The sequence below is a fragment of the Muntiacus reevesi genome, chromosome 6 (assembly GCF_963930625.1).
Source record: "Muntiacus reevesi chromosome 6, mMunRee1.1, whole genome shotgun sequence".
NCBI classification, from domain to species: Eukaryota; Metazoa; Chordata; class Mammalia; order Artiodactyla; family Cervidae; genus Muntiacus; species Muntiacus reevesi.
This window is the reverse complement of record NC_089254.1, coordinates 48,041,697-48,063,010: the sequence shown is the minus strand read 5'-3', so window position 1 is coordinate 48,063,010 and position 21,314 is coordinate 48,041,697. Positions and strand designations below refer to the sequence as shown.

Here is a 21,314-nt window from a genome sequence, read left to right as displayed (position 1 = left end):
AATACCTGCCTTTTGAAGATGGTAATCCCTTTATTTCCCTTTGTTTGCCTTCCAAGGAATCCTGACTGTGTAGACCCAACAGTTTTTGATGTGTGGGCCCGATGATGTATTATACTGCAGGTGGCTTTAGCGGTATAGAAACTTAACTTTTGATTGCTTTGCATTTTACAGAAAACTAAATAGGAAAAGTAAACAAAAAGTCACAGCATTAAAACAAATACTGCATATCATACCAATGTTTTTCTAACTGCAAATTTCAACCCATTTTAAAAAAAACAAAGAGAATAGGAAACACCAGATTGCACAGCTTGTATGTAGTAAATATATAAACTGGTATCCACTTACAGAGACATGCAAATGCATAGGTCTGTGTGTACTGGTCAGGCTTTAAAATACATTTCTCACTGGGGCTTATGGTCAAAACTTTGAGAAACACTAAACCATTTTAGACTCAAAATCTATTTCTATAATACTCTACATTTTATCAGAGAAGGCAATGGCACCCCACTCCAGTTCTCTTGCCTGGAAAATCCCATGGACAGAGGAGCCTGGTGGGCTGCCGTCTATGGGGTCGCACAGAGTCGGACACGACTGAAGTGACTTAGCAGCAGCAGCTACATTTTATAAATGCATTACTACAGCTGCTTCTGAGTGGATTCTAAAATTATATGAATGGTGCTAGCATAGATTATCTCTAAAGAATGATTTTGAGAAGGCTGTCAAATTTGGTATATCCTGATTAAAAGCAGATCATCATCAGGTGTCTACGTTTCCTCATCCACACTTGTGTCCTTCCTATCAGAAAGCATTAACTAGTAGCTTTCCCCAAATTAGCATGGAAGTGCCTAAGCTTGGACTCAACCCTCCAGAAGCAGTGACCATAATCTCAGCTTGGTTTAGGTCAGGACAGAAAGGGCTGCGTCTTTATCAAAGTTTATGAGCTTCCCCAGTGGTCTGCATGGAATGCAAGAGAGTTCTGTTTTGGTATTTTTCAGAACAATGATGTCCAAAAATATCAACCCAAACATTGGTGTAATAATTTTGTATGAAGTGTAATTATTGGACAAGGTGACTATTATTAAAAAAAAATTAAAATTAGAGGCATGTCCACCTTTGGTTGTTAACCAACCAGTGGTTCATTCACCTAAACCCTGGCTAATGCATTTTATAAATCTCTATGTTGATGTCAAACTATGGTTGCATACAATTTTATTCATCTTTCAATTAAGTTTTCATGTTTGAAAGAACATTTGATATAGCCAAATCTTTTTTCCAAATATATATTTCCAAGTTAGATTTATCTCCATAATACTGTTTGAAGTTCATATTCATTTTATGGATTTTATCTGACAGCTCTACAGTATTGCAGTATATATTGACAGTGATTATTGTTTAGGTACTCACTTAGCTCAGGAAAGCAGTTGATCCTGAATCCTACAGGAATTCTAATGAACTTGGAAGAGACACAGTGAAGAGCCTGCAGAAGTGTCCTTATTTGAGTACCAGGATTATTATGAGTGGCACAGACTGAAGGAAACAGCGCTGGACTCATAAGAAACAAAAACATGGATTGCAGAGCCCCGTTTGTTGGAGAAGTGGTCTGCAGCAGGTGATCAAGGGGATCTGAGTCTCAATTCTGCCATCTGTAAATGGGGATGGCAGTCCTCACTGTCGAGCTCTTTTGGATACTTTCAGAGGACAAACAGGTATAATCCTTGTTACAGAAAGCCAGCTGAGGGAGTCTCTTTGCTCTATTAGGGGGCTATAATCTAATGATTTTATTCCCTGAAGCAAACACTCTAACTTTAGGAAGTAAGGGCAAGCCTTGGAGATCAGAATGTATCCTATTATAAATAACACTTACCTTTACAATGAGAGTTTATGTATTTTTTTCAGTGACTATCCATTCAATTACTTTAAAACTTATGTGACTTTAAGTCACAACTTATGATCACATACTTGGGGTAATCACACAACTCTGGCATGTATTGATATAGTTAAAATTACATTTGTTTTTATTAAAAATCAATATAATCTTCCATATGAAAAATATGGTAACAAAAGCAGCTGTTTCTATTTTAAGAAATCTAGGACTTTAGACATCATATTCCTTTCACTTAGGAACCCCACTGCTGTAAGGCTGCCATGAGTGTGGGCCTGCTGAGTTACTTGAGTCATGTCCGACTCTTTGTGACCCCATAGACCACACCCCACCAGGCTACTCTGTCCATGGGATTCTCCAGGCAAGAATACTGGAGTGAGTTGCCATTTAGAACAGTGTGCGATACAAGGGGCTCCCGAAGAAGTAAAGTTAATTACATGTATTAGAAATCCATAAGGCATATGAGGTTGGAACATCTTTTCATTCTTACTCAAATATGATATATTTTAGGGGAAGATATGAACAAAGCTAGTGGAGGTGATGGAATTCCAGTTGAGCTATTTCAAATACTAAAAGATGATGCTGTCAAAGTGCTACACTCAATATGCCAGCAAATTTGGAAAACTCAGCAGTGGCCACAGAACTGGAAAAGGTCAGTTTTCATTCCAATCCCAAAGAAAGGCAATGCCAAAGAGTGCTCAAACTACCGCACAATGGCACTCATCTCACACGCTAGCAAAGTAATGCTCAAAATTCTCCAAGCCAGACTTCAACAGTATGTGAACAATGAACTTCCAGATGTTCAATCTGACTTTGGAAAAGACAGAGGAACCAGAGATCAAATTGCCAACATCTGTTAGATTATTGAAAAAGCAAGAGAGTTCCAGAAAAACATCTATTTCTGCTTTATTGACTATGCCAAAGCCTTTGACTGTGTGGATCACAACACACTGGAAAATTCTGAAAGAGATGGGACTACCAGACCACCTGACCTGCCTCCTGAGAAACCTGTATGAAGATTAAGAAGCAACAGTTAGAATTGGACATGGATAACAGACTGATTCCAAATTGGGAAAGGAGTACATCAAGGCTATATATTGTCACCCTGCTTATTTAACTTATATGCAGAGTATATCATGAGAAATGCCAGACTGGATGAAGCACAAGCTGGAATCAAGTTTGCCAGGAGAAATATCAATAACCTCAGATGTGCAGATGACACCACCCTTAATGGCAGAAAGTGAAGAACTAAAGAGCCTCTTGATGAAAGTGAAAGAGGAGAGTGAAAAAGTTGGCTTAAAGCTCAACGTTCAGAAAACTAAGATCAAGGCACCTGGGTCCATCACTTCATGGAAAATAGATGGGGAAACAATGGAAACAGTGACATTTTATTTTTCAGGGCTCTAAAATCACTGCAGATGGTGATTGCAGCCATGAAATGAAAAGACACCTGCTCCTTGGAAGAAAAGTTATGACCAACCTAGATAGCATATTAAAAAGCAGAGACATTACTTTGCCAACAAACATCCATCTAGTCAAAGCTTTGGTTTTTCCAGTGGTCATATATGGATGTGAGAGTTGGACTATAAAGAAAGCTGAGCACCGAAGAATTGATGTTTTTGAACTGTAGTGTTGGAGAAGACTCTTGAGAGTCCCTTGGATTGCAAGGAGATCCAACCAGTCCATCCTAAAGGAAATCAGTCCTGAATGTTCACTGGAAGGACTGATGCTAAGCTGCAACTTCAATACTTTAGCTACCTGATGTGAAGAACTGACTCATTTGAAAGACCCTGATGCTGGGAATGACTGAAAGTGGGAGGTGAAGGAGACAACAGAGGATGAGACGGTTGGATGGCATCACCAACTCAATGGACATGAGTTTGAGGAAGCTCTGGAAATTGGTGATGGACAGGGAAGCCTGGCATGCTGCAGTCCATGGGGTCGCAAAGAGTCAGACACGACTGAGCAACTGAACTGAGCTGAGCAAGGATATTTAAAATTTGTACAACTGATTATCCTAATATCAAAAGCAAAAGGAATAGGTCTAATAATTTATTAGAATGAAACTTTGTGGGGAAGGGATTTTTATCTCCTGTTTTCACTGCTCTATTTCTAGTGTTTAGAAGAAAACTTGGTACATGGTATACATCTCATGTAGGAAGAAATATGTAAAGCTGACTCACTTATAAACACCTTAAACTGGTATTAAATATGTCTATAATCAAATAACACATACTTCTAAAAGTTTAAGGTTCACTTCTGAATGCACATTTGCATATTTCTTTCTTTTTATTTGTCAGCTTTTATTACATAAATATAACTGTGTGGATCCCAAGAAAATCAAATTGCTGAAAAGTAGATGATCATTAACATGGTAAAGATAAATTTAATTTCAGCATTCTAGTATGAATGTTTGTTTTTTTCAGATAGAGGGCTCTCAACTATTTGTGGAATGTACCTTCCACATGCTTTATTCTGTGAAAATACACATTGAAATCCTCAAAATTTTGCTTTGTTGAATGCATAGTGATAAACATTAAAGCACACTGGCATTCAGAAACCACCTCATGGGTACACACATCTCATGCCTGCCCCCTTTACCTTCTTCACTCAAGTCCGGCTTGTTCCAGGTGGGTGAAGAGAACCGGCCAGACTTCTTGCGAGGACTGGTGCTCACCTTTCTCCAGGCACCACTCTCTTTCTTCTTGTTGCAACTGCCGTAACTTGAAACTATGGACAGAGGGAAGCTTCCTCCTTTGAAATCAGCTGTATGTTGGTCCAGCTCTGAAACAACATAAACCACATTCTGTCAGAAGGACAGAACCAAGAGCGCAGTTGCACAGAGTCAAGCAAAACCCAACATTTCTAACACTTAAAGAAATAACCTCTTCAAAATCAGGGGCCTGTCATACCCAAGCAGGGGTTTGTCAACCAGCAAACATTACTTTGAAGTCTGGTATTTAAACATGATCCAGTAATTAAGAGAGAGCAAGTGAGTTCGTTTTAAAGCAGTGCTGTGCAACATCCATTACATGGAGATAATCTCACTCGTTACAAAGAGAGAAAATAGAGTTCACTAAAAGCCAGTTCAAGCAAGCATTACATAAGAGCGAATTTCCTCTCCTCCCAGCATAAACCCACATACCTGCTCTCTGGAGGGGACAGCCATGCAGAACAGCTTTATTAAGCAAAATGCTGAGAGCAGCTCTAACCACAGCCTGCTGCCCTTGGCTAGGGTTTTTAGTTGTTTGCCCAAGGCCGGGTTGTCTTTTCACAGAGGCTCTTGACAATATTGCTTCTTGAACTCTGGGTGCAATGACAGCATTCCATAGCTTAGACATCCACCTTCCAAGAGAGGGTTCACAGTTAGGACCCAGGCTCCCAGCAATCACACACAACTCTACCCAGGACAGAGCGGAAGACCCTGAACAAAGCCTAAGTGTTTCTATGGATAGGCTACCTTTCCCAAGGTTGTTTTGGAATAAGTGAAATTATCCAACACCAAAGTAGTCTGAATTTGCCTTACAAATAACAATGTATTTCTAACGAAACTCTTTACCTGTTTCTGTTTTTCTTTATAAGATCCTGGAACGCTAGAGTGCTGAATAAATGAATGCACAAATAAATACATGGAAAGGGAAAAATACATGGAAAACTTTACAGACTAAAGAAATCAGGAGAAAAAAAGAGCAAGCAACATATGGATCTGATGAGAGTTTTGAAAACAGAGGAAACCTATGATCTATCTAGTCTTAGCAAAAATTGTTTCCTTAAGTACTGCCCGACACACAAGTCATGGTCATCCTCTGATTTCCACGTTGATGACAGGAGTGGCATAGCTTTCTCACTCTCAAACATTCCCAACTGGCCAAGGCTCTACTTTAAACACTTTAAAGGCAAAGAAGGCCCAATGACACTTACTTCACTGTTGCTTGGGCGTGCCCTGGGATTACAGGACAAGACAGGAAATACTTTGGCCCAAGAAGTGCTTCTGGTGTGCCCAGGCGGGCCAGGCACGAATTGAGCTGGCGCCACACGGCCAGGGCCCAGTCGACCGTCTTGCACACAGGGTCACAGGGAGACGGCACCTGACCTCTGAACTGGAGACAGAGAGGAGGAAGACGGGGGCTTGGGTTAGAACAGTGCCGTTGTCCTTTTGTTTCTAACCATTCAAAGTTAAAGCTATAAAAATTTAAAACTATAAAACAAAGCTGTAGCCAAATCTGATCTTACCTTCACTTGGGGTGGGTGAAAGAGCGATTAGGTAATAACATACCCTGTTATGTGTGAGCATGAGATACAGATCTGTGGTTTGTTACATCAAATGAAAGGATGCCGACATGACGGTTCAGTGAGACACTCTGGATGAGGTGTCTTACTTGGATGAATTCTTAAACATCGGTGCTGGAAGAAATCACTTTTCACATGTGTTTGGAATATCTCACAAGGACTTGCAAATAGTAGGTGTTCAAAAAAGGATTTTGAATAAATGAAATAAAAATGACATTAAATATTTTAATATGGATAAGTGATAAGATGGCATATTGGAGTCTATGGCATGTTCACTTTGTCTTATTTTTAATTTCCCTAGAAGGAAAGTCTCAGCTAAAATGCTAACTTAAAATGTACACAACTCTGCTAGCATCAAGATATGTTTGCAAATTTTAAAATGTGCAAATTTTAAGTAATACTGTATAACACACATGGTTAAATGGGGGCAGTTCTTTTTAGAGTTATATAAGAGTTCCTTTTTGGTACTACAGAGGATTCACAAAAGGACAAAGATTTATATACTACAAAGAGAAATCTCTCAACTATTTAGAAGTCAAATATAACAATTAACTTTTTATAAGAAACACATTCATGTAAATCTCTACTTTACCAAGGAATTATGATATTAAGACTGAGGATAATAAGTGAATGTTTGTATATCCTACATCAAGGGATAGAATTTGGCATAGACAAAAATGCAAGAGTGGTTCAGTGATTCTAGCAGCTTCAATAAAGTGACACCACTGTGTCACATGAGGCTTTGGGATCTGTTATAATATCCTATGTTTTTCAAAAGAGGCTCATATTTCTCCTACTTTCTCTGATAGTCTTCCAATGAAAATGAGATCATGGGCTACAATTAATAGGTGAGTATTAATTTCCTTGGGTTTCCCTGGTGACTCAGACAGTGAAGAATCTGCCCACAGTGCAGGAGGCCCAGGTTCGATCCCTGGGTGGGTAAGATCCCTTGGAGAAGGGAATGGCAACTCACTTCAGTATTCTTGCCTGGAGAATTCCACGGACAGCAGATCCTGGTGGGTTACAACCCATGGGGTTGCAAAGAGTCAGACACAACTGAGTGACTAACTCTTTCACTTTCAATTTCCTACTAAAGAAGGTATAATTACTTTTTTATTAAATACTAGAAGCTTAGTCTTCTCCAAAAAAGACCTGTTTACTTTTATTCCTGTGAGAAACTGGAAGAAATTCTGATCACATGCCAGTGTGCTTCTAAGCACCCCCAAAGATATGGTTCCATCCTGCAGTTACAAGATTTCTGTTGTTTTTGCAGTTGTCTTCATTCCCACTGTATACCTACCCCAGGAATCCATTTTATTAACCTACTTGAAGTGATTCCTGGTAAAGTGAACACATTACCCTTCCTCCCCACTTTCTGCTCCTTACAGCACACCCCACTTGCCCATTTTCAAACACAATGGAGGAAAGTGTAGAGCTTGAAGATCAGAACTTTCCTTTCAAAATAAGTAAAATCAATCCTTTTCAAACTATGTTTACGAGAGAGCCAGAAGAGGGAGAGGGTTAGGGAAGATTTCAAGGAAGATGAGCATGGCCCCTGCACAAGAAAGACAGAAATTCGTGAAGCAGTCCCTGTTCTTCTCTTAGATAAACCAGGCACTTGGCTGTGTCGGTGTAGGCTCCTCAATGAAAAAATGCAGCCTTCTGGGGAGAATGGTGGAAGCTACGCATATCTGAGGAGCAATGGGTACCTGGTATCTCCCTTTCAATTTTACTGTAAACCGAAAACTGCTCTAAAAATAATAGTCTTTAAAAAAAAATACTGGTATCTTTTGCAGTTCTTTAGGTGAGTTTTTTAGCAGTGAGATTTAAATATTAATAGTGATGAAGTTAATGGAAGCATCAATGATTTGAAAAGCTACAAAACCCATGACTGCCTTTATCTCACCTTTCTTCCTGCTGGCTGAGGTCATATAATAGATGTGCTTTGGTCATAAGAGCATATATTTATGATCAGGCAACTGACTTTAGCAGAGCTTGGGGCAGATGATTTCTGATTCAATTAGGAACTTCAGGGACTAACTGAAATCACCACTAGTAGGGACTGTTCACTGAATTACCAAAGGCATTCCCACCGCACCCTTCTCCCTCCACCACCCTCCCCCAGCCCTCTGCTATGAATGCATGTACATTCACATGCTCTAACACAACAGACACAGAGATTTTATTCAGGAACTTGGTGAAGCACTCTGGTGTTGGGAAGACAGCTCCAGCCAAGGTCTATGGCAGAAGGGTGCGCATGAAACCAGTTCTGGATAATGAATCATTAAGGGGAAGTCTTCTGATTCTGGCAATTTCAGAAAAAGATGCTGTCCCCGCTGATAAGGAGGAGGCAAAAGAAGCCTAAGTTCCCTCTCCGCACAGCGTGGCATCCTGCTCACTACCTGTGAACAAATCTGTGTGAGGGTCTGGTGCCTGAAGCCCTGCAGAAGCCAGGCAGTCCTGAAGAGAGGCCAAGAGATTAACCCAGACCTGGGACCTGACATCACGAAGGTGTGAATGGACATCTGCAACACCTACTGCAAGGCATCTGGTTATGTAAGGGAAAAAAGCCTCTTTTTGTGTGTGAAGCAGCTAACAGTGGGGTGTCGTATTACCTACACTTTAAAATCCTCTGCTGCTACAATAAAGATCCTGTCCTCCAAGTGTGGCCCACTGTGCAGGATTAAACAATAAAATCTTGCTAAATCGAGCTCTTTTATTTCAAATCATCCCAGACACTTAGCTACTGGCCTAATTTAAGAATATGACATTAGAGAATAATGTGCTCAATTTGGTAAGCACTACATTAATTTTGCTATTTTGATAGAATGCAGAATATTTACTATGAAAGGTCACTAAGAGTGATTATTCTTCTTAAAAATGTGTCAACAGAGATTTCTAATTTTTTCATATGACTTTTTAATAGTTACCTTAGCACAATGTAACAAATATTAAAACCAGCTTGAGTAGATGAATAATGAAGGCTCCAAGGAAACAATAGCTTTTCCTTAAGAAGAATGATTAATTTTCTAATCTAGTCTCAGATAGCAATTAAACTCAGGGAGACTCCTTGAGAATAGTTAATAAAACAATAAAACCTATCTGCTTTTTTGGGGGCGGGGGGGGGTGCCACACCACATGGTATGTGAGATCTTAGTTTCCCAACGAGGATCAAACCTGCATCCCTTGCACTGGAAACTCAGAGTCTGAATCACTGAACCACCAGGGAAGTCTGTTTTTTTAAAAACTACTTAACATAGTACAGGTACTATTATGAGTTTTACTTGCATTATCCTATTTAACCCTTAAAGTGTTAATTGCTCAGTTGTGTCCAACTCTTTATGACCCCACTGACTGCAGCCCGCCAGGTTCCTCTGTCCAGAGGATTTTCCAGGCAAGAATTCTGGAGTGGGTTGCGAAGCCCTCCTCCAGGGGATCTTCCTGATCCAGGGATTGAACCCGAGTCTCCTGCAAACCCATATCTCCTGCACTGCAGGCAGATTCTTTACTGTCTCAGCCACCAGGGAAGCCCCACTTGACCCTTGCCTACCCCCGATTTTATCTTGCCAGAAGCCACACAGTAAGTGGCAGAGCTCAAGCCCAGGTTGCCTGACAGCGATGCCAGGGAATGTCAAGGACCCGCTCCCCACAACGGGCCGCGCGTGGCCTGTTACCTTATTCACAACCTTCCTCCTGAGGAACCTGCGCAGCAGCCCCTGCATGGGCTCGCCGTCCCAGCGCAGCTGCACCCAGCGGAAATGCTGCTGCACCAGCAAGTCCGAGCCCTGGAGACAGGCCTTGGCGATCGTTCCCATCAGAAAGCAGTTCTCATGAAAGTAGTAGCATTCAGACGTTCCGTTTCCTAAAACAAACCAAAGCAGCAGTCCAACGTCAGGAAACCACAGCAGGGAACAAGTGCAAACGAGTGAGGGAAAGACGGCCATGAAGTGTGACGTGTGCTCCAGGGACAGAGAGAGCTCTTAAAGCAGCTGGCTTCTTGGGGTGGTCTCTCCACTATCTTTACCTTTTTGGAAGGTACAGGGGCTTTCAGTACTGTGATTTTCCAGAGGTCCCAAAAAGTCCCCTAGTAACTCAGACAATGAAGATTTTTCCAAGTTCTCCAAGATGACGATGATTTTCTTGTTAGCAGGAGATTGTTTCACTGGGATCAGACATGCTGTGGTCAAAACAGAAATTCAATGATTAAAATGTATCAATGATTAAATGATCAATGATTAAAACATAAAATGACAGAAATGTACAAACTTGCAAAAGTTTACATGTTAGCAAAGATATGACACAGCGCTCTGACATGGCTGGGAAAGTATAAGACTCTGGGAAACAGTTTGAAATTACTGAATACAGCTGAGGATACTGCCCCACACACAACGATCCAACACTAACTAGTACCATAACAGGTCCCAAACGGAATCAACCCAAATGTCCACCACCAACAGAATAGAATGTATGTTCGTACAATGGATTTGAAACTGGACAAACTGTAGTTACAAGCAGCCACATGGAAGACTGTCACAAACAGTCTATTAAGAAACATAACACACAAGGATACAAACAATATGACACCATCATTTAGCGTTCAAACGGGCAACATGAAACATACACTTTAGGAATTCATAGATAGTAAAACTGTTTTTAAAAAGCAAAGAAATGATTACAAAAGCAAGACTAGTGGCTACCTCCAGAAGGAAGGGTTTGTGAACAAGGGTGGGGCACGTGGGCCCATTCTGGAAGCTAGGGATGTTCTATTTTGTGACCTGGTCAGTGGTTAAATTATCATTTTATTTTAAATTATTCATTGACCTATAAAAATAGGTAGTATGTATTTTATAGATGGATATTTCAGAATACAAAGGGTCAAAATCCTTCAATGAGGATTGAATCCTTTAAATTTATTTTGATAAATTAAGTTTAATCCTTTAAATTACACATACATAGAATGTTCATAAAATTATGGAGACAGGATCTCAGAGACAAGCAGATCCCTCCTTTCATTTCATAGATCTCAGAGATGTTAAGGAGATTTGACCAAGGCTTCAGAAACAGTGATATGGAAGGACCACAATCTGGGTCTTGTGATTCTTATTTTAGGGGTCCTCACACTAAAGACAGGGGGTGTGAACTGCATAAATGGAGTATTATTATTATATGTATTAGATAAATCGGTAGATAAAGTATAACTGAAAGATTGCCTGGGTACTTGCTAAGCATTCAAATGATGTTAATAGTGTAGTTGAAATACATCTATAATACTAGCTAGATAGCAATGAATAAAAAATTTATATCACCTTTTAATATTTTAGAAGATTCTAAGATACCCTAGTCTTAGCTAAATTAACCTTGAAAAAAGATCAATTTAGAATACTCAGCAGTGATTTTGTCAAGTAATTCCACTTTCCACAAACACTTAAGATAGTGCATTATACCCATTCCGCCTCCATGTTACTATAGACACAAATGCATTGTCACTTTCAAGAGAACTCCTTGAACACTGTAAATTAATCTCTTCTGAGACTGAAATAACTTTTCTGGATGCTACAAAGCTTTAAAAACTAAAAGACCAGAAACAAAACCAGCTGCCTCTCCATCAAGTTGTTTCTGTGGGGGTGGGTACACTAGCATTTGGCATGTGCCACATCCCCTTCAACACGGCTATTCAGTAAAGAGTGCTAACACATTCTGTGCTTCTCAGGGTCAAATGTTATTTCAGAACTACATTTATTATGGAAGTATGATGGCTTTACCAGCTCAGCTGGTAAAGAATTCGCCTGCAATGCAAGAGATCCCAGTTCGATTCCTGGGTCAGGAAGATCCCCTGGAGGAGGGCATGACAACCTACTCAAGTATTCTTGCACAGGGGCATTCCATGAACAGAGAAACCTGGCAGGGGGTCGCAGAGAGTCGGCCACAACTGAGCGACGAAGCACACTATAGGTTTTTTAAAAATAATGATAAGCTAACAAATCTTTTATACCCAGTGATTAAAAAAAAAAAAGACAATGGTTTATGTATCTGCTTTTCTGTAACTAAGGACTGAAGGTCTCCAGTTTTTCCTTGATCTGGATTAGGTGTACAGCTAGTTCTAGTGGCCTTGAAGCTGCTACATCCAGCTAGAATGTGTCTTCAGGAACATGTAATTTCTTGTTATTTTGTTTCTCAATCATGCCCAACTCTTTTGTGACCCTGTGAACTATATTCCATCAGGCTCCTCTATCCATGGGGTTCTCCAAGCAAGAATACTGGAATGGGCTGTCATGCCCTCCTCCAGGGGATCTTCCCAACACAGGGATCAAACCCACATTTCCTGCACTGGCAGGCAGGTTCTTTAATACTGAGCCATCAGGGAAGTGTTTGGCTAGTTCTAGTAGCCTTGAAGCTGTGCATCTAGCTAGAATGTGCCTACAGGAACACGTAATTGCATCTCTACAATGTCTTCCATGGCCCCCTTGCCCTGTGTCCTGTGCTAAGCACTAGCATGCTGGAGGTGACTGATTCTAACTGGGGGAATGTGGCATTTTAAACTCTACCCATTATGAGGAATGGCATCTTGACAGATGGGAAGAAGGGTTTCTAGGTTTAAGAAATGGCATAGGCGGAAGAATGGACCCCAGGCAGGGCTCAGTCCTTGATGGGACTGGAACCTCAAACTAAGGTTAGAGTAGTTTCAAGAGTGGCATGAAGGTGAGCTCAAAGCTGACCCAGGCCTCCAGTCAGGATGGACTGGGAGCTCGGGGGCAAAGCCACATCCGTGGGGTGGAATCCAGGAGCCCCACCTGTGGGCAGCAGGGTGGCAGGCAGCATCCTCACTCTGCGCCATACTCTGCGGTCACCTGGGATCCATCCCGAGGCCGTGATGCAGTCAGTCATTGCTGGGCCTGAGGCACTGGCGTTTTATGTGCAGCCTGCATGAAACTGGTTGATATCAAGTCTCAGAACCCAGCCACAAATGAAAAGTGGGAGGCCCGGGATGTCATGCTGAAAGGGAGAAACTACCAGCTCTGGGAATCACTGGAAGTCTTTAAGGGCAGGGAGAAACACGATTTGGCTCCTCCTCTGAGATCTTGCTCTGGTGAGTAGAATTGATGGGAGAATAAAGAAACAAGAGAATGTATCTACAGGCTCTTACTGCTCAGGTGAGGACAGGGGGTAATGGGAGCCTCCTCCAGGGCCAAGGCTCAGAACAAAAGGGTATTCTGAGATGAGTCGGCAAAGCTCAGTGGAAAAGACCCTGATGCTGGGAAAGACTGAGGGCAGGAGGAGAAGGGGGTGACACGATGAGATGGTTGGATGGCATCACCAACTCAATGGACATGGGTTTGAGCAAACCCTGGGAGACAGTGAAGGACAGGAAGCCTGGCACCCTGCAGTTATGCAGTTGCAGAGAGTTGGACACGACAGTGACTGGACAATAACAAAGCTCAGTGGTTGACTATCTTGACAGAGGGGCAGGGAGGGAGTATCAGAGGCAACTCAGAAGTTCCCACCAGAGGAGCAGCCATGCAGTGAATGAAGGCAGAGAGCACATGAGGGGGAGCACACTTGAGGCAGGACAGGTGATGATGGGCTATGTCTCCAGCCTGAGTGTGTGATGAGTGAGGCATCTCTCCTGAGATGTCCAGCAAGGGTTGGACCAGAGGGAGGGAGGCAGCAAGGAAGGATTCAGGCTGGAGATAAATGAGTTTATAGGATTGTAGGACATCTCCTGGAAAAAGATGCCAACTCATTCTCCTGGGTCCATAAGCAAGGACTGTATTTATAGTGACTCAATTAATCCCACATTTAATGAACAGCTTGTGCCCTAGACAAAAGACACACAGGGTGCTCTTCTCAATTTTGTTGATATCGGTCTCCCCTAAGGTATGGATCCCGGATCAAATAGACTGGGTTGTTTTTTTGTGAAAAGCTTTGTCTTCAACACTGCAGACTGCATATATTCAATTTTTCCTACTTCTCCATCTGACCAATTAAGTTCAACATCCTAAAACAAGTTCATCCAAATGTAAATTTCACTTTAGTTGTGAAATAGCATGTCTAGTTCAAATTATTTAACATGGATTCATTTCTATAATATTAACCAACCACAGAAGCAAAAACTCATCACACCTTTGGGTTTGAAGGATTATTCAGCCTTTGATCAGGGTTTTAGATGGCTACTCATGCCATGTTATATCTGGAGATTTCTTCTGGCCTATTGCGGGAAAGCTGACCATTTAAATTCCCTTTGTCCAACCCCATTTCTGAAACTAATCTCTTTTTGCCCTTTTTTCTTCTAACTTTATAGGTGTATCATCTCTGCTTCTCCCCAGAGATCAGTAATCTTAATCAGATATCTCCTTGGCTAGGCTCAGGGCTATAGTTCAGTTTTACATACCCTTGTATTCAAAGTTCTGAATAGGTAAGTTCTAGAGCAAGACTCACTGGTTTAAAAATAACATATCACACTTATAGTTAAACCCAAATTACTTCATGTCTAAGGTGAGGCCAAGTTCATACTCTCCTCTTTGGGGATGGACGTGGCCCATCTTTTACACTGTCCATTTAAAACAAGTCTCTGTGGGGATGATGCTCTGAGTCCAGATGAGAAGCGAGGGACAGGTCTGCAAAGAGCCTCTAACAAAGTAGGGTCCAAGGAGGACATCTCATTTATGTAGACTTCAATTACATATGATATTATTACAGTAATTCCATCTTTATTTCTTTGGAAGTAGAAATTTTTCTCAGGAATTCTAAGCATTGTTTTAAAATACCAATTGAGTGTTTAATTTTTTTTTCTTTCTACTACTGTCACATGTAATTTAAAAAAGTATCTGTCTTACTAACCTAACTCAATGCCTTATACCGAGGAGAAATATGACCCAATTCTAATACACATTCACTCCCTCCTTACCAAATAACTGAGCCATGTGATGTGACAGTTTCTTACAAAAGCCAATACGAGAAGGAAGATGTTATTTTAAAATGAACAAAATATCCATTGCAGGTATAAGTGCTATGTCATTCTTCTCGAACTGATCTTCTGTTCTACATTCCTTTCTTCACTGGCACCATTTCAGAATCCACGTAAGTTTTATATTCTTAAAACTAATAATTTAAAGCTAATTATTTTTAAAAATCTGCTACTCTTCCTTCTTGTATTTTGTTGCTCATACACTTATTCATTCTCTGTCTCTTTTCACTGGCTTTCTTCTACAGAGTCATAGAGAGAAACATATATGGAAATGTATGTGCTATGCCCGTTGGAAAAGGAAAGCCCAACATTCTTACCCCCAGCTAAATCTATGTAGTTTAAACCTTTTTTTTTTTTTTTTGAGAAAACAAGGTTAAAAATCAGAATAAGTTTAGAACACCTTATGAATCAGCACAGTCCTCATACAGCAGTCATGTTACTCAATCAATTCAACTTTCTTGGTTAAAAAAAAGGGAGACTAGGGGATAGATATTTTCCATCCCATTATTATTCTAAAAGCTTAAGTAGAATAGCCTTGAAGCTCCTTTTCTCTGACCCAGATCTCTGCCTTCTCTACTCTATCCTTTTCCATCACCCTTTCTTACACCACAAAAGAAAATTCCCTGCTGCGGGCTTTCTGCACTACACAGTGACACCACAGTATCCATAGATCCTTCCCTCTGGCTCACCTGCCATTCCCTGGTACTGCCTCAGAAGTTTCTGGTGTCCCCATCTACTCAAAGTGTACCTTCTCCAAGATCTCTTCATTGGCCACCTGTCAAGAACAGTGGGTCCTACTGCCGTGAAAATGATGGTGACAATGGATGGAGTTTTAGAAGCTGAGGATGGACAGCAGTGAGGGAAAGATCCAAAGCCAGACTGGAATGTTCCTGACATGACGTGCAGAGACCTTCAGTGTCTATTCTGGTGACACTAGAGTATAATAGCAGGAAACTGTCAGGAGCAGCTTTGTATTTCAGGGTGAGCCCTCTGGAAGCCTGCAGAGGGCTTCTGAGAGGAGTGAGAGCAGAACAAGGAGAGTTAGGGCCACAGTCCCTTGAACAAGAGATGACAGGTGGCAGGGGGACTGGAGAGCAGGAGGTGGAGATGAGATATAGGAAGCAGATGCAAAAGGAGTGAGGACTGACTAGATGTGGGAAAGCAGGCAAATGAGGAACCTACAATATGCTCTGCTTGCTAACTTGGGTAACTGCATTCAAGGTCTTAGCAGGTAAAAGTCTTGTGTTTGTGTCTTATTTGTGCTATTAAAAAAAAAAAAGAAAAAGGATATTTGATACTTGTAAATTATTGAGCCAAAGACAGAATAAAAATCTTTTAATACTCGGAGATGCTATACTGTTTCCTATATAAGAGAGTAGATGTTTTTGGACTCAGTCTACCATTTGAAAACCTTTTTGAAATCCAATTCATTCTGTTTTTATGCCCTGTCATCAAGTACTGCCTCAACAACTCCTATATTCTCTTTTTTCTTTCTAGCTCCACTATAAGCAAATTCTTCTACTTGCTGACAACTAAGTATGATTAACATTCCATTTTTCTTTGCCTATTTCTTATATCAGGAGATTTAGCCACTCACTCAACAAGTAATTATTGGCAATCAGTGTACAAAATGAAATAGAAGAAAACACTACATTACTAGCCTTCAAGGAGCTCATACTGTGTGTGTGGGTGAACATAAAAGCCCAAATAAGCCTCACTGCCTTGAACTATAATTGGGTAGGACATAGAGGTAAACAAAGCTTACGGCTCTTCATCAGAGGTAGTTGTCATATCTGGAGAGGTCAGACAAGCCTTTATTGGGGGTGTCCTCAGAGTATTTAAAACAGGGGCTGCCATGTCTTATTTTAACTAGTCACGTACAACACAGTGCGTTACCGGGCACCTGCCATGCGGTAGTCATGGTATGTGTGTGTGTAGGGGGCAGGGTGGAATGAAAGTTTGTGTGCTTATTCTAGATGAAATTTCAGAGTAATTCTAGATGAATGCTGCAGAATAAACAAAGATGTGGAGAGTAGAAAAGCAAAGGACATGTGAGGAAAAAATACTATATTCTGCTGGAGCTTAGAGATCTATTTTTTAAAAGAGATATTCCAAAGAAGAGGAACAAATGGCCAACAGGTACATGAAAACAGGCTCAGCATCACCAACCACCTGGGAAACGCACCAGTCCACATCAGTCAAAAGCACAGTGAGGTATCACTTAACAACTGTTAGAAGGGCTATCACTGAACAGAGTTAACAAATGGTAACGATGAAAAAAAAAATCTCAATATCTTTATTAATTACATGTTGGGATGATACCATTTGATCTACTTAAGTAAATGATATTATGTAAATTTTAAAAAAAAGAAAAAAGAAAAAGGAACCCCTGGGCACTGTTGGTGGGAATATAAATTGGTGCAGCCACTATGGAAAACAGTATGGAGGGTCCTCAAAAAACTAAAAAATGGAAGTAGCATATGATTCAGCAATATCACTTCTGGGCATATCTCCCAAGGGAATGAAATCAGGCTCTTGAAGCGATATCTGCACACCTGTGTCCATCACAGTATTATTCACAAGAGGACAAAATATGGAAACAGTCTAACCATCCATCAAGAACTGAATGAATAACAAAAATGTGGCATACATATACACTAGGATATGATTCAGCCATGAGAAAGAAAGAAAGTCTGCTGTCTACGACAACATGGATGGACCTTGAGGGTGTTATGTTAGGGGAGGTAAATCAGAGAAAAACAAATACTGCACGACATCACTTGTATGTGGAATCTAAAAATGCCAAACTGATGAAGCAGAGTAGAATGGAGATTGTCAAAGTCTAGAGGGTGAGGGAAATGAGATACCAGTCAAAGGATACGAACTTTCAGTTATAAGAGGAATAAGTTTGAGGGGTTAATGCTGTATTTATTATATACTTGAAAGTTGCTGAGAGAGTAAACAGTAAATGTTCTCACTGCAAGGAAGAAATGGTAATTATATGAGGTGATGAAAATTCTAGCTAATGATACAGTGGTAATCATTTTGTAATATATGGGTATCAAGTCAACAAACTGTATACCTTGCACTTACTGTTATATCTCAAAAAATTAAAAAAGGTCAAACAAATTAAGTGGAACAGTGTCCTAGAATAGAAGACTGAGTGGCACTGACTTCGTTCAGTGGGTGATGGAAGAATGGACAGGAATTACAAAGAGCTTCTGGTCAGAGGTCTGGTGATCTGTGGAGGATGTTTAGGGAGGAGAAGAGATAGGCAGAGCAGCGACTTACAGGCAAGTAGACAAGACAGAGTAAAAGGAGGCATGAAGGAGGAAGGTACCAACAGGGATGGATGAAAAAGGCACACCGGGGCCAGCTCGGCAGGACGTGAGCGTGGACTGGCTGGGTGACAGGAGTAAGTGCTCCGTGAATCAGAGGACCTCGGGGGTTCTAGATGGTCTTAACACAGCTTTAAAAATTAAGATAGTTGAAAACACTGAAGAACAAACTCCCAAATTTTCACATAAAAACTTGGATTTCTTGCTTTTTCCTGCAAGTCACAACACCCTGAAAATTGCATCTCCACTCAGCCGCTTAGAGCTGAGAGCTGCTGTTCTCATGGAGACAGAAACAAGCTTCCCTCCCTCCTGCCCCCACCAGCCTGCTTCACCCCTTTATGTAGCTTTACGGCACTTATGGGCATTTAGGTTTTCACGTCTGCCAACGTGACCTGAGTTCCAAGTCTGGGGGCCAAGAGACTCACCAAATTGGGAAATTAGGAAGAAGAGTTATTTTTAGGAAGGTGTTCCTCAAAGATTTAGAAATGCTGAGCTGGTCACCTTAGCATCCTTCTTGACCTAACTCACTGTTTTCAGCTTTTTTTTTTTTTTTTTTTAGCTAAGCTTAGAGCAGAGTTCAGTCTAATTGCTGTTTACCCTGATAGGATGAGACACACAATGTTTTAACTTCTTACTCTGAAATGAAGAAAGACTGAATATTGAAAAAGTGTAGAGGGGTTTTGCTATAGAACTAAGGGGGGAAAATGGGGGGCACAGATGAGTTTTTGAGGAGCAGCAGCAGGCAGTATTCAGGGCAGGTTCAGGATTGTGACTGCTTGGTTTAAGTCTGCACTTCTGTGTCCTCGCTGTGGCATCCATGGGCCGGCACTTAACCTCTTGTCTCAAGTGTTTATAAACCAGGGAGGTTAGGATAGGGCTTAAGTGTGTCAGTCACTCAGTTGTCTTTGGCTCTATGTGACCCCATGGACTGTAGCCTGCCAGGCTCCTCTATCCACGGAATGCTCCAGGCAAGAGTACTGGAGTGGGTTGCCATTCCCTTCTCCAGGGGATCTTCCTGACCCAGGGATTGAACCTGGGTCTCCTGCATTGCAGGCAGATTCTTTACTGTCTGAGCTACCAGGGAAGCCCCAAATAGGACTCACTAGAGACAAGGCTTAATAAACATTAGCTTTTATTAGTATTGTCAGAGAAAACAGTTTTCTGTCACTTACTCTCACTACTTTCTGGCAAAGAGTCGCCTGAGTACTAGAGCAACATTCAGATTCTGGCGGAGTTTTCCTATCCCCAAAATGTACTTCTATGTCTGTGGACTCCTCAGTCTGTCTCTAAACTGCCTCTTAATTGTATTTCTTGGCTTAGGAACTCCTGGTAATTTCCATCTTCCTCAGCCTGGTCACCAGCTACAAGGTATCTCCCTTGATCACAGGTCCAAAGATGAGAATCGCCCCTTCCCCTAAAGAAGAGACCTGAATTTGCACTTTATTGCATCCTAACTCAGCTCACAACCACCTCTCTCCTTCACGCCATCCCCAGGTTCTCTGAGGTTTTGAGCCCATAGAGACCAGAGGCTGTTCCATTTCAGCTCTGTTTCACTAGTCATGTTCTACTCTACAGGGTTGTACTAACTCTGCCTGTGCTGAGGCTGGGGGTGTTAAGCTCTGGAGCCTAAGATGGGGAATTCATGAAAATGCTGGATTAATTGATATGTTTAATCACAGTTCTGCCACTGTGAAGTTGTGGCAAGTTATTGAAGCTCTTTATGCCTGTTTCCTTACCTCTGAGATGGAGATAATAATACCAACTCAAGGGGCTTCCCTGGTGGTCCAGTGGTTGGGAGTCCAGCTGCCAGTGCAGGAGACATGGGTTTGATCTCTGGCCAGGAAAGATCCCACGTGCCACGAGGCAACTAAGCCTGTGCACCACCACTACTGAGGCCTGGGCTCCCTAGAGACTGAGCTACAGGAGCAGCCACCACAACGAGAAGCCCTCACACTGCAACTATTTACAGCCGGCGTGCAGCAATGAAGACCCAGCACAGCCAAAAATAAATAACTACTCTCTAATGGCCTATATGGGAAAAAGAACTAAAAAAAAGAAAAGGGTGGATCCATGTACACGTATAACAGATTCACTTTGCTATACACCTGAAACTAACACAACATTGTAAATCAACTATGACTCCAGTAAAAAAAAAACATTTTTTTTAATGCTGGTGCCCATTCCACACTTCAGACAGATTAAACTAGAATCTCTCAGAGTGGGGGGAAAAAACCAACTTGCATAGGGTTGTTGTGGAGACCGAGTGTGCTCAGTCACTTAGTCATGTCTGCCTCTTTGCAACCCTTTGGACTGTAGCCTGTCAGGCTCTTCTGTCCGTGGAATTTTCCAGGCAAGAATACTGGAGCAGGTTGTCGTTTCCTACTCCAGGGGATCTTCCAGACCCAGGCATCGAACCCATGTCACATTGCAGGAGGACTGTTTACCTGCTGAGCCACCAGGGAAGTCCAAATGAGTTAATTAATGCATGGTTTATGTTTAGCAAAGTGCTGGTCAATGGCATACTAAGAATGAAGTGGAGAAAGCAGTGCACCCCAGGTGCAGCAATAAGGGATGCTTTGTTGTACAGAAAGCTGAGTGCCGAAAAATTGCTGCTTTTGAACTATGATGTTGGAGAAGACTCTTGAGAGACCCTTGGACTGCAAGGAGATCCAACCAGTCCATCCTAAAGGAGATCAGTCCTGGGTGTTCACTGGAAGGACTGATGCTGAAGCTGAAACTCCAATACTTTGGCCACCTCATGCAAAGAGTTGACTCATTGGAAAAGACCCTGATGCTGGGAAGGATTGGGGGCAGGAGGAGAAGGGGACGACAGAGGATG

General features: G+C 41.5%; 1 protein-coding gene across 2 annotated transcripts in view; it reads right to left on the bottom strand.

Annotated features, from left to right (window-relative positions):
* Positions 1–21,314, bottom strand: part of CTTNBP2 (cortactin binding protein 2) — a 163,046-nt gene that overhangs the window by 6,657 nt on the left and 135,075 nt on the right. For both annotated transcript variants that reach the window (XM_065938735.1, XM_065938736.1), the window contains 5 exons: positions 10,197–10,349; positions 9,847–10,034; positions 5,804–5,982; positions 5,028–5,227; positions 4,484–4,666 (listed from right to left, as the gene is read on the bottom strand). In XM_065938735.1, the coding sequence (XP_065794807.1) occupies positions 4,484–4,666; positions 5,028–5,227; positions 5,804–5,982; positions 9,847–10,034; positions 10,197–10,349 (903 nt within the window). The remainder of the gene's footprint in view (positions 1–4,483; positions 4,667–5,027; positions 5,228–5,803; positions 5,983–9,846; positions 10,035–10,196; positions 10,350–21,314) is intronic.